At 46.1% G+C, this 13879-nt stretch overlaps 1 protein-coding gene across 1 annotated transcript in view; it reads right to left on the bottom strand.

The window, feature by feature from the left end:
* The window catches only part of MAML1 (mastermind like transcriptional coactivator 1), a 52048-nt gene extending 39792 nt beyond the window's left edge, over positions 1 to 12256 (bottom strand). The window contains exon 1 of the mRNA XM_024247051.3: positions 11622 to 12256. Within this exon, the coding sequence (XP_024102819.1) occupies positions 11622 to 11957 (336 nt within the window). The 5' untranslated portion in view covers positions 11958 to 12256. The remainder of the gene's footprint in view (positions 1 to 11621) is intronic.
* Between the last annotated feature and the right edge of the window lie 1623 nt (positions 12257 to 13879).

The raw sequence follows: 13879 nt of genomic DNA, 5'->3' as shown, positions 1-13879 counted from the left end.
CCTATCTCATTAGGGAGGGCATTTCTAATAAACTTGTACTTTTTTACATAATAATTACTTATAAAAATTTATAATGCAGCCGGGCGTGGTGGCTCACGCCTGTAATCCCAGCACTTTGGGAGGCCAAGGCGGGCGGATCACGAGGTCAGGAGATCGAGACCATCCTGGCTAACACGGTGAAACCCCATCTCTACTAAAAATACAAAAACAAAATTAGCTGGGCGTGGTGGCGGGAGCCTGTAGTCCCAGCTACTTGGGAGGCTGAGGCAGGAGAATGCTGTGAACCCGGGAGGCGGAGCTTGCAGTGAGCCGAGATTGTGCCACTGCAGTCCAGCCTGGGCAACAGAGCAAGACTCAGTCTCAAGAAAAAAAAAAAAAATTTATAATGCATGCGTTGTTTTGTACTAAATTACTATAACTCAACTTGTTGAAATAAGAAATAGATGTAACAGAATCTTATAAATGCTACATCTATTATTTTACATGAATCAACTTTAAAGGGAGCAAAAACAGCCAGGCGTGGTGGATTACCTGAGGTCAGGGGTTCAAGACCAGCTTAGCCAATATGGTGAAACCCCGTCTCCACTAAAAATAAAAAAATTAGCCAGGCATGGTAGCTACTCGGGAGGCTGAGGCAGAACTGCTTGAACCCGGGAGGTGGAGGTTGCAGTGAGCCAAGATCGTGCCACCACACTCCAGTCTGGGAGACAGAGACTCTGTCTAAAAAAAAAAAAATCCCGCAAAAGGATCCAGCTTAATGGTGAAAGTAAATTTAAAATTTTTATTTTGGCCGGGTGTGGTGGCTCACGCCTGTAATCCCAGCACTTTAGGAGGCCAAGGCAGGCGGATCATGAGGTCAGGAGTTCAAGACCAGCCTGGCCAACACTGTGAAACCCCATCTCTACTAAAAATACAAAAATTAGACCAGTGTGGTGGCAGATGCCTCTAATCCCAGCTACTCCGGAAGCTGAGGCAGGAGAACTGCTTAAACCCGGGGGAGTGGAGGTTGTGGTGAGCCAAGATCATGCCACTGCACTCCAGCCTGGGCAACAGAGCAAGACTCCGTCTTGAAGAAAAAAAAAGAATTTAATTTTTTATACCTCTTTTTTGTTGCAAAGAAATGTGCTAGAATGATAAATAAAAGGCTTCCAAACATATTATGTTAAAATAAAACATATTATGTGGGCTAAGTGTAAAAAGAATGCAAGTTCCAGGATAAAAAGGAATTTAAAATTTCTGTTAAAGCATTCTTTAAACAGTTGATGAAAGACAGCATATCGCTAAGATATTCAGATTCCACTGGCTACATTTTAAAAACTGATGTAACCATTTTATTTTTAAATGTTAATATTTATAATTCTCTGGAAGTTATATCCCCTGCAACAATAAATAGCACTTTTTTGCCCCTTTCTTCTTTTAAAAGAGTTGATTCAAATTAAATGTATGTAGCATTTATAAGACTGTGTTACCTAAATGTATTATTTCATATATTTAATTTAATAAAATTGAATTATGGTAACTTAGTTTACAATTGATAAACAAAAAAATGCATTATAATTTTTCATAAGCTTAAAAACTTAAGACGAAAAGTGCTAGGTGTCAACTTAAAAATGTGTGAGTGGGGGCCGGGCGCAGTGGCTCACATCTGTAATCCCAGCACTTTGAGAGGCTGAGACGGGTGGATCACAAGGTCAGGAGATCGAGGCCATCCTGGCTAACAAGGTGAAACTCCGTCTCTACTAAAAATACAAAAAAAAAATTAGCCGGGCGTGGTGGTGGGCACCTGTGGTCCCAGCTACTTGGGAGGCTGAGGCAGGAGAATGGCGTGAACCCAGGAGGTGGAGCTTGCAGTGAGCCAAGATCGCACCACTGCCCTCCAGCCTGGAAGACAGAGTGAGACTGTCTTAAAAAAAATAAAAAGCGTGAGGCAGGGGTTGGGCATGGTGGCTCACGCCTGTAATCCCAGCACTTTGGGAGCCCGAGGTAGGCAGATCACCTGAGGCTGGGAGTTCGAGACCAGCCTGACCAACATGGAGAAACCCCGTCTCTACTAAAAACACAAAATTAGCCTGGCATGGTGGCACCTGCCTGTAATCCCAGCTACTCGGGAGGCTGAGGGAGGGGAATCACTTGAACCCGGGAGGTGGAGATTGCAGTGAGCAAGATTGTGCCATTGCACTCCGGCCTAGGCAACAGGAGCGAAACTCTGTCTCAAAAAAAAAAAAAAAAAGTGTAAGGGGTTCACAGTATTTCAACATTATTTTGTCCAAACACCCAGTCTCAAATATAAAGCTTTTCATGACCTAACTCACCTTCTTGCCTTTAAGTCCCAAATTCAAAGAACTACTAGTGCTTTTGCTTAGTGCCCTAAAGGAAATCAAAGTCCTATTAAATGCCCTTTGATAAGAGCTCATGTCTTCATGCATAGCCACATATTAAAGATTTGAAATGTTCTTTCTTTTTAGATGGAATCTTGCTCTGTCACCTGGGCTGGAGTGCAGTGGCACAATTTCAGCTCACTGCAACCTCCGCCTTCTGGGTTCAAGTGATTCTCCTGCCTCCTGCCTCAGCCTCCCCAGTACCTGGGATTAGAGGTGTGTGCCATCACGCCCAGCTAATTTATTTTTATTTTTTTAGTAGAGATAGGATTTCACCATGTTGGCCAGGCTGGTCTCGAACTCCTGATCTCAAATGATCCACCACCTCAGCCTCCTAAAATGCTGGGATTACCAGTGTGAGACACTGAATGTGGCAAAAATGTTCTGGTTTTTTTTTTTTTTTTTTTTTTTGAGATGGAATCTCACTCTGTCGCCTGGGCTGGAGTGCAGTGTCACGATCTCGGCTCACTGCAACCTCCGGTGCCCAGGTTCTAGGGATTCCCCTGCCTCAGCCTCCAGGCACGTACCACCACGCCCGGCTAATTTTTGTATTTTTAGTAGAGACGAGGTTTCACCATATTGGCCAGACTGGTCTCAAACTCCTGACCTCAGGTGATCCACCTGCCTTGGCCTCCCAAAGCACTGGGATTACAGGCATGAGCCACCGTGCCTGGCCAAAAATGTTCTTAATAAAGCAAATTAAATTTGTTGGCCAGGTGCGGTGGCTCACGCCTGTAATCCCGGCACTCTGGGAGACCAAGGAGGGCAGATCACCTGAGGTCAGGAGTTCGAGACCAATATGGCAAACATGGTGAAACCCCGTCTCTACTAAAAATACAAAAAATTAGCCAGGTGTGGTGGTGCATGCCTGTAGTCCCAGCTACTTGGGAGGCTGAGGTGGGAAAATTGCTTGAACCCAGGAGGTGGAGGTTGCAGTGAGCAGAGATCACCCCACTGCACTCCAGCCTGGCGACAGAGGGAGACTCCGTCTCAAAAAATAAATCAATAAAATAAATTTTAAAAATCAAATAAAATAAATTTGTTTAGCCAATATGTGCAGATGCTCAGAGGGAAAAATAATTGTTTAGCCCAGCGTTCCTCAAATGTGTTCCACTGTAACTTTCAACAGCCCATGAAATTAGTGTTCCATGGAACACCTTTGGGGAAAGCATCTGGCTAAAGCTTAAGATCCACCTTAAAAGTAAATTCTTTTTTTTTTTTTTTCAGAGTCTCGCTCTGCCACCCAAGCTGTAGTACGATGTCACAATCTCAGCTCACTACAACCTTGACCTCCTGGGTTCAAGTGATTGTCCTCCTTCAGCCTCCCAGTAACTGGGATTACAGGTGTATGCTACTGCGCCCGGCTAATTTTTGTATTTTCTACTAGAGACAGTGTTTCACCATTTTGGCCAGGCTGCTCTTGAACTCCTGACCTCAAGTGATCCGCCCACCTCAGCCTTTCAAAGTGCTGGGATTACAGGCGTGAGCCACCACGCCTAGCCAAGAATCAATTCTTTAAAGCCTTCCAAACTTCACCAAAAAGGCATCCCCCTTCCTCAATATTCTCACAGGCTTTAGCCCTGAACTTGGCTTTGCAATGATCTATCTATCATCTGCTCCCACTTAGGCTCCGCGATACAGGTTCAGCATCTATCACGATTCCTGGCTCCAGCAGGACTTCAATGTTGGTTGAAAGAACCACCAACTGAACGCTGGGAATTGTGGAAAAGGAGTGGAAAATTCCCAGGTTTTTACTCTGGATGACTGGGTTAGGGAAAATACTTAGAAGGAACATATGATTTGGTAGGAAAAAGGGAAAGTCCTTTTTGGATATGTGGGAAATATATCCTGGAAAGATGAAAATGTCCAGAAGACAGCTGGAAATGTGGATTTGAAATCTAGAAGACAGATGTGGACTGGGGATTTGGAGAGTATTATTACAGGTGACAAATGAAGCTATGAAAGAATCAATAACATTACCCAGGGAAAAAAAAGAGTGAAAATGGTCAGGGATATAGTTGCCTAGAGAACACTAATATTTTTAAACTGCAAAGAAAGTTTCTCAAGCCATAAAACTAGGAATTTCCCTTGAATACTCCCCTCTCTTGCCCCCAAAACAAAGCCATCTAGTCCAGCAACCCAGTCCTGTCACCTCTGCCCTCAGGAGCTGTCCAAAACCCATCTCCTCTTCTCCAGCTCCACTGCTACCACCAGCCCCAGCCCTGGCATCTAGAGAGCTACAAAAGATTTATATGCATCAACTCCTGTCCATACCAACCCCAGGCATCCTCCACCTAGCACCAGAACAATCTTTAAAAACCTAAAGATCGGCCGGGCGCAGTGGCTCACGCCTGTAATCCCAGCACTTTGGGAGGCCGAGGTGGGCGGATCACGAGGTCAGGAGATAGAGACCATCCTGGCTAACACAGTGAAACCCGTCTCTACTAAAAACAATACAAAAAAATTAGCCGGGCGTGGTGGTGGGCACCTGTAGTCCCAGCTACTTGGGAGGCTGAGGCAGGAAAATGGCGTGAACCTGGGAGGCGGAGCTTGTAGTGAGCTGAGATTTCGCCACTGCACTCCAGCCTGGGCAGCAGAACAAAAACACCTAAGTTGGATCATATCATGTTTCTGCTCCCTATCCTGCTACTGCTTCCTACTGCACTTGATCTGGTCCTAGGTGCCACGCTGCTCCAGACACACTGGCCTGCTTTCTGTTCTTCATGCCAGCTCAGAAGGGTCCTACCTCAGACATTTTGTACTGATGGTTCTCTCTAACTGGAAATGTTCTAAGACTTTCAGCTGACTGACAGCCTCTCAATCATCAAGCTCAAATCAAGGCATCTTAAGCTACTACTGTCATTTAGTATCCCATTACTCTGCTTTTAATTTTTGCTTAGCACTTATTATAACAAAATTAACAAAATTATTGATCTCCTCTTTCTCCATGACAGCAGAATTTTAATTTGTCCTATTCACTACTATATACAGTAGTTCCCTTGGTATCCATGGGGAATTGGTTCTAAGACCCCTGCCCAGCCCCACCAGGATACCAAAATCCAAGGATGCTCAAGTCCCTTATATAAAATGGCCTAGTATTTGCAATAATATATACACATCCTCCAGAATACTTTAAATTAACTCTAGATCACTTATAATACTTCGTATGATAGAAATGCTATGTAAATGTTATCATATTTTTATTTTTTAGTTTATTTATTTTTGAGGCAGGGTCTTGATGTCACCCAGGGGCTAAAGTGCAGTGACACAATCATAGCTCGCTGCAGCCTTTACCTCCCAGTCCCGCACAATCCTCCTACCTCAGTCTCCCGAGGAACTGAGAACACAGGTGCATGCCACCACGCCTTTATAGATATGACATCTTACTATGCTGCTCAGGCTGGTCTCGAACTCCTGGGCTCAAGAAATACACCAGCTTTGGCCTCCTGAAGTGCTGGAATTACAGGTGTGAGCCACCATACCCAGCTATACTTTTATTTTTATTTTTTTATTCTATTCTATTCCGTTCCGTTCTGTTCTATTCTATTCTGTTTTAGAGATGGAGTCTTATTATATTGCTAAGCCTGGTCTAAAACTCCTGAGCTCAAGCTATCCTCCCACCGCAGCCTCCCAAAAGTTCTGAGATTACAGGCACGAGCCACCACGCTGAGCTGCATTTTAAAATGTGTTAATTGTTGTATTGTTTTTTTTTACTGTTTTTTTTCCAAAAAATATTTTCTATCTACAGTTGGTTGAATCCGCAGATGCAGAATGAGCAGATATGGAGGGCTGATTGTACTCTGGCCTACAGCAGGCACTCAAATATTTGCTGCATTAATTAATAAGGGAAAATAGTAAGGAGACTGAGGAAAAAAGTCAGAAAGCTGAAAAGGAAATCAGAAGAGAGGAGAAGCTAAGAAAAGGAAGAAGTCACGAAGAATGATGACTAAGATGCCAATGAGGCTGGGTGTGGTGGCTCACGCCTGTAGTCCCAACTACTCAGGAGGCTGTGGTGGGAGGATCACTTGAGCCTGGGAGGTTGAGGCTGTAGTGAGCAATAATGGTGCTCACTAGGCAACACAGTGAGACCCTGTCTCCAAAAAAAAAAAGATGCCAATGAATTTGGCAAGTCCATCCTTGGTGTCCTTTATGGAGGCAACTTCAGAGGAATAGAAGAGGTAGAAGGCATATTACCATGGGCTAATGAGTAAATGAGAAGTTCAAGTGGGAAGGGCAAAGGGAAGGAAGAATATGGAATACTATTTTGACAGTGAGAAAACACAGGATTTGTCAGTGTGGAGAATATTTGTTCATAATTTCAAGCTGAAGGGAAATACTCAGTTGGGAAGGGAGATACTGAAGACAAAAAAGGAAAGAGGGTTCTAGACAAGGTCTCAGGCATTACAGGAAGAAATCGGACATCTTTTTAAAAAAACTAATACCCCACATGATTACAGTACAGTATCTGTTTTATATTCAGAAATATCTACTTCCTGGAAATAATTTGTTATTTCATAATTCTTACATGAGTTTGGTCTACAAAATTAACAGCTTTCTTAACTCTTAAAAGGTACACATGGGGTGTTTGGGAGCAGAGAGCTATGAGGTGTGCAGCATACTCTCAGGTGATTCAGAGAATAAAAGTCTGAGAGAGAGAGAAAGAGGCAGAGAGTGGGAGAGAGAGAATGTGCAAATGATAACAAATGGGGCACAACAGTGACAACAGGTAAATCTAGGTAACCAGATGTTCTTTCTACCAAACTTAGAGCTTTTCTCTAAGTTTGACATTACTTATAAATAAAAGGTTAAAAAAAAGAGAAAGAAACTTCACACACCTAAAACTAAAAGCAACTTCCGGCCAGGCAAGGTGGCTCACACCCATCTCTACAAAAAACTTTAAAACCTAGCCGGGCACGGTGATGCACACCTGTAGTCCCAGCTACTCAGGAGGCTGAGGTGGGAGGACCCCTGGAGCCCAGGAGTTCAAGGCTGCAGTGCCCCATGATCGCGCCACTGGGTGATAGAGCCAGACCCTGTTTCAAGAAAAAAGGAAAAGAAATGAAAACCTAATAGACTCATTCCTTGAAAATTAGAATAGAGAAAAAGCCTGAAACAGTGTTTCTGATTCACCTCTAACAGACTAAGCAGATAGTGGCTAAGACTTCGCTGTGGTGGAATACCCTAAGAAAACGATAATCTGAAGTGAAGTAAACTCCAGCAGTAAATCTGATCCCTTCTCAGTCATACAAATGGGTTGCTGGTGAAGTAACTATGAAACGACTGCCAAACAGTATACAGTTCACTTGGAAAAAACTTAAGAACTTATAATATTCCTTATGTAAGAAATATTAATGAGATCAAATACATGGAGTTGTCAAAAATAACAATGACTAAGAGGTACCTTCTTTCTATCTCTTTGTGCAAAGCTGTTTTCTCCAAGCCAAAATCGTACATACTCAAGGACTCTCTTCCCCCCTGAATTGAAGGAGCCACTGTTTTCTTAATGATACTTATCTTCTGTTCCGATGACCCCATTCCAAGGCCAAAGAGCTCAGCTAGACTAACTTGGAGTCCAAATGCAAAGCATCCCTCTTCCTAGCAGAGACACAGAAAAGCACATCCACCATAGCGTTTAAACTCAAGAAATCCATAGGTCAAGGTTTAATGTGATAAAAAGACATCACCTTAACATGGCACATCTGATCAAGCTCTGATATCAAAAGGAATGACTGACAAATTAGATTCAAATTCTAACACACTCAGAATTAATTTCTCTTCAAATAGCCTGCCCAGTTTCCTCCACTGACTCAGGACTAAAAAAAATACAGGGTCTAAATTCTTAGAACAACTTTAAACAAAAATTGAATCATGACTAATACACCTTTTTTTTTTTTTTTTTTGAGACAGAGTCTCCCTCTGTTGCCCAGGCTGGAGTGCAGTGGTACAATCTCAGCTCACCGTAACCTCCATCTCCCAGGTTCCAGCGATTCTCCTCCCTCAGCCTCCCGTGTAGCTGGGACCACAGGCGCACGCCACATGCCCAGCTAATTTTTGTATTTTTAGTAGAGACGGCGTTTCACCATGTTAGCCAGGCTGGTCTCGAACTCCTGACCTCAGGTGATCCGCCCACCTCTGCCTTCCAAAGTGCTGGGATTACAGGAGTGAACCACTGCGCCCGGCCCCCACTAATATACTTTCTAGGGAGGGTTCAAGGCAACTATTTGTGTATTAAACTATGATTTTTATGAGCTTTCATTATTTACTTCAATTGCAATGACCACGAACTACTCTTAAAAGTCCTTCCTTACACAGGCCGAGCGTGGTGGCTCATGCCTGTAATCCCAGCACTTTGGGAGGCCGGTGCGGGAGGATCACGAGGTCAGAAGATTGAGACCATCCTGGCCAACATGGTGAAACCCCGTCTCTACTAAAATACAAAAAATTAGGGGAGCGTGGTGGCACAAGCCTGTAGTCCCAGCTACTTGGGGGGCTGAGGCAGGGGAATTGCTTGAACCTGGGAGGCGGAGGTTGCAGTGAGCCAAGATGGCGCCACTGCACTCCAGCCTGGCGACAAAGCGAAACTCCCTAAAAAAAAAAAAAGTCCCTCCTTACAAGAGTTGTTACTATGAGCCATGAAAGCTGGCTCACGAAGTTACATCAACTTGCTTTTTGAAGTTAGTGTACAGGAGGACAGATTACTGAGTAAAGCACTACCAAGTTTATATCAATAACTCAACAAACAGGCACTTAAGATGCACCTAAGATGTGTACTACCCAACTGTGAGCCCAAGCCCTCCCTGCCTCCAAGAGCTGACAGTCTAGTTGGAAAGATGCGACCTAAAGTAATAAGTGACCATGTGCTAAAAATAAATAGCATAGGCCGGGCACGGTGGCTCACGCCTGTAATCCCAGCACCTTGTGAGGCCAAGGTGGGTGGATCACGAGGTCAGGGGTTCGAGACCAGCCTGGCCAACAAGGAGAAACCCCATCTCTACTAAAAATACAAAAATTAGCCAAACGTGGTGGCGTGCGCCTGTAATTCCAGCTACTCAGGAAGCTGAGGCAGGAGAATCGCTTGAACCGGGGAGGCAGAGGTTGCAGTGAGCAGAGATCACGCCACTACACTCCAGCCTGGGTGACAGGGCGAGACTCTGTCTCAAAAAAAAATAAATAGGCCAGGTGCAGTGGCTCACATCTGTAATCCCAGCACTTTGGGAGGCCGAGGCGGGTGGATTATCTGAGGTCAGAAGTTCGAGACCAGCCTGGCCAACATGGTGAAACCCCATCTCTACTAAAAATACAAAAATTATTAGCTGGGCATGGTGGCCAGCACCTGTAATCCCAGCTACTCGGGAGGCTGAGGCAGGAGAATCACTTGAACCCGGGAGGCGGAGATTGCTGTGAGCCGAGATCACGCCATTGCACTCCAGCCTGGGCGACAGGGCAAGATTCCGTTTCAAAATAAATAAATAAATAAATAAAAATAGCATAGATGATATGTTTCCTAAATGTTTTGACAAAGGAGATTCTTACTGCTGTCAGTTAGGGTGGTCAGGAACTAGCTTTAACGCAGAAGAAAGAGATAAGCTGGGACAGGCAGGGTGGCAGGATTCTGAAAGGGATGGAGGAGGGTCCCACAGGCGGCCTTTAAATTTATGAAATACCGTATTTTCATGTCCACACTCATTTCTTTTTATTCTTAAAAGAACCCTGGGGGTGGCATGGTGCGGTGGCTCATGCCTATAATCTCAGCACTTTCAGAGGCCAAGTTGGAAGAAAGGATCACTTGAGCCCAGGAGTTCAAGACCAGCCTAGGCAATATAGTGAGACCCCATCTCTAACAGAAAAAAATCTTTTTTTATTTAGCCAGGCATGGTGGTGTGCAACCGTGGTTGGTCCCAGTTACTGAGGAGGCTGAGGCGGGAGGATTGAGGAGTCTTGAGCCAGGAAGGTTGAGGCTGCAGTGAGACATGACTGTGCCTCTGCACTCCAGCCTGGGCAACAGAGTGAGGGGAGGGCGGGGAAAGAACACGAGGAGATAATAAGCCCAACATGCCCCTAGTTTACAGATGAGAAAAGTGAAGATGAGAAGGCTTGACCAGTTGATACAATAAGCAGTGAAATCTGAGTGGTTTTTTTTCTTCTAACCCAGCAATCAAGGCTAGTGTGGAAGAGAATGAGAAAAATAATTCAACCAGAGCAGAGGACCTGTGAGGGACATTAAAAGATAGGTTAGGTCAGACTGGTCCCAAATGCCAAACCAAAGACTTTGAACTTCATCCCTTCAAGCAATAGAAGGATTTCCAGCATTTCGAGAGGAAGGGAGAAAGAAACTGAATGCCTAAAGACTGGTTAGTTAGCTAGGGACAGGCACTGCAATAGCCCAGGTGAGAGATAATAAAGGTATGAATTTAAAAATACACATAACAAATTAGATTTTAACATTTGTTTTAAACTAAAATCACCAAGAAAACCACTGAAAAACCTTGTCTCTTTTGTAAATCTGTTTCAGGGAGAAAAACCTCTAACCAACAAATTTCAGGAACATTTACTGAGAGCCCAAAGGGAGTAATAATTGACCAACAATCTAACATCATCAGAGATTTTAAACAGGCCTGATAAATTAAAACTAGAATTGTCAACGATATTGCAGGAATCTCAAGTTCACAAAGTTCAGGCTACCCAAACAAGGAATACTTACATGCAACTCATTGAACATTTTACTAAGTTTTCCAAAGATTTCTTGATTTTCCATTCAGAGGAGTTTGAGTTGGTCAACCAAAGGCCGACTTATTTCCATATGAAAGCCCTGACCCTGCTTACAGCACAGGATCTTGTAAAGGGCAAGGACCCAATAAACATTTACAGAATAAATGAGGCCAGGCCTACGGTGCGGGAACTCCCTCCATCACAGGCGACTCGAATGCTAGTCTATTTCGAATAAAGATCTCAACATCCCAGAATCAAGTCTGGAAGAAAAACCCTCCGGTTACCGTTCGCCAGCCTTCCCAGATCGGGCCTCCTGCAAGGCCCTCACGGTGCTGTTTTCCCAAAGTAACGCCACCGTGCCACTTCCCGAAGCTGACAACCTCTCAGCTCCCTGCCATGTTACCCTCTCTCCAGCCAGATCCAGGAGTCGCGGACGCCTGGGGAAGTCTCCCAGCGGCCCGATCCGCGTCAGAGGAAGCGTTTTCGGGAGAGGGAGCTGCCGCCACGACAAGCGCCTTCCCGCGCCCTACTCACCGTGGCCGGGCGGCCGTGCTCGGGGCCGTCAGCGGCGTCCAGGCGCGGCGCCGCGGCGGCGGGCGCCGGGGCCGGGGCGGCGGGCGCCGGGGCCGTGGCGGCAGGCGGCTGCCTGTGCTTGCCGGCGCGCTTGGCCTTGGCCTGGATGCAGCGCTGGTGCAGGGCGAAGGTGTGCTGGCGCTCCAGCTCCAGGCGCTCGGGCGACACGGCCTCGTAGCGGGCCTCGCAGGTGCTGTGGTGGCGCCGGCACAGCTCGATGCGCCGGCGAAGGCGCTCCATGACCGCGCTGTGCCGCGGCAGCGCGAACTCCGCCATGGGGCAGGTGGGCAGCACCATGGGCCGCGGGCTGCACGGGCCGGGCCCGGGGCCGGGCCTCTCGGGGCCGGCTGGCACCGCGGGCTTCGCTCCCCGCGGCTACCCCTGTCCACCTCACGGCCGCGCCATGCCCCCGAGGGCAGCGGAGCGGGCTCGCGCGCGGCGGCGGGTTTTCCTCCTGCCCCGCTCGGCCCGACCCCCAGCCGGCGCTTGCTGCCTACCTCAAGCCTCGGCCTGTCCCCACCGCCCCGGCCCCATTGTTTTCCGCGCTACAGCCGCGGCCGCCATCTTAAAATTGTTTTCGGGACTCTCGGAAGAAGGCGGGGCCTCGGTAAGAGACCTTGTGCGTCACGACTGATGAGCAGGGGCCCTGGCCAATCAGAGAAGGAAGAACCGGCCGCCCGAGGGCGTGGGGACGAGCACGCAAGTGGCGCGCTCGGGCTCCAGAGCGGTATTTAAAAGGAACTCTCAAGCGAAGGGCGGAGGGAAGCTCCTGGGCGGGCCTTAGTCCTGGGGGCGAAGCTAAGCGTGACTGACAGGAGCCCGTCCTAGAGGCGGCTATTGGTTTCCTGCACAGCGCCCGCTGAAGGCAGGCCCTTCCGGCTCCCCCGAGAAAAGGGCAATCTGGCAGGCGAGTGCGGCGCAGCTGGCCAGTCCCTGTCGCCCGCCTGGCAGTACAGAGACCTTTGTTTTTTTTTTATTTTTTAAATTTCGACTTTGATAAACTCTAAGTAGCCACGCTATTTTAATGTCAGCCGTTTTACTTTGACCTTATTCCTTGTATCCAGCCCCATAATTGGTCAGAATCGTCTAGTGAGCTGGTAGTTTCCTCTTGCACCATCCCGAATCACTGGTAGTCAGTTTCCACCTATTTATAAAAGCCCGAGCAAGTTTCAAAAGTGCAGTATTACTCACTACTTAAAAAAAAAAGTCCAGAAGATGTGAGCAAAAGCATGCAAGAGTCCAGCTCCATTAGGGGGAACTGGAAATGCAAAGGACGACGTTTCACCACAACCTCCGCCTTCCGGGCTCAAGCGATTCTCCTGCCTCAGCCTCCCGAGTAGCTGGGATTACAGGCGCGCGACACCACGCCCGGCTAATTTTGTATTTTTAGTAGAGACGGAGTTTCTCCATGTCGGTCAGGCTGGTCTCCCACTCCCGACCTCAGGCGATCCGCCCACCTCGGCCTTCCAAAGTACTAGGATTACAGGCGTGAGCCACCGCGCTCGGCCAAAAACAGTCCCTTAGGTAAAACTGAGTTACTCAACAAAACCAAACCAAGACAAACTATGCCCCATTATTAAAACTAATAGGCAAAGGGGAGTAGAGGAACTGGAGCAATGAAACAGTGTTAGTACTAAAGCTAGATAGCTTGATGCCAAAGGATATCAGGAACTCTAGATATGGGCACTCTAATTGCTAAAAGGTTAAGCAGGAGGTGGCAGGAGGCTGCACATTGAGATACACCATCAGTAGTTCAAACATTTGTTACTCTAGCTTTTTACTAGGGCTCATGAGGTTTTATTTTAAAATCAAGAGGAAACAACAATCAAATATGTCTTCATACAAACGCAGCAGAAAAATACAAATCCTAATGTTTTAAATGGAGAAAGTGGGCCACCAAGGCAAAAGTGCCATAATGCAGTCCTCCTTTTTTTTTTTTAGCATTCAAACAGAAAATTTACACCAGAACTAAACTATTTCTTTAATAGAAAAAATAGTAACTAGGAGCACTACATTCTGTGTACATACTTTATTAGTATGTAATCTAAAAATTTAATATCACATAAAAAACTGGGCTTTCAAAAATATCCCTGAAGTATTTAAGTATATGTAAAATAATGGAGTCTCATTCTGAACAAATAATTTTCTAATAAAAATTTCAAAGTTCAATGATTCCCCTAAGTCTTAAAGGATATTATCTGCAAATTATCAGTAGCATT

This window comes from Pongo abelii, chromosome 4 (genome assembly GCF_028885655.2).
Source record: "Pongo abelii isolate AG06213 chromosome 4, NHGRI_mPonAbe1-v2.0_pri, whole genome shotgun sequence".
Classification (NCBI taxonomy): domain Eukaryota; kingdom Metazoa; phylum Chordata; class Mammalia; order Primates; family Hominidae; genus Pongo; species Pongo abelii.
The sequence above is the reverse complement of the archived record's forward strand: the minus strand, read 5'-3'. Positions and strand labels throughout refer to the sequence as shown.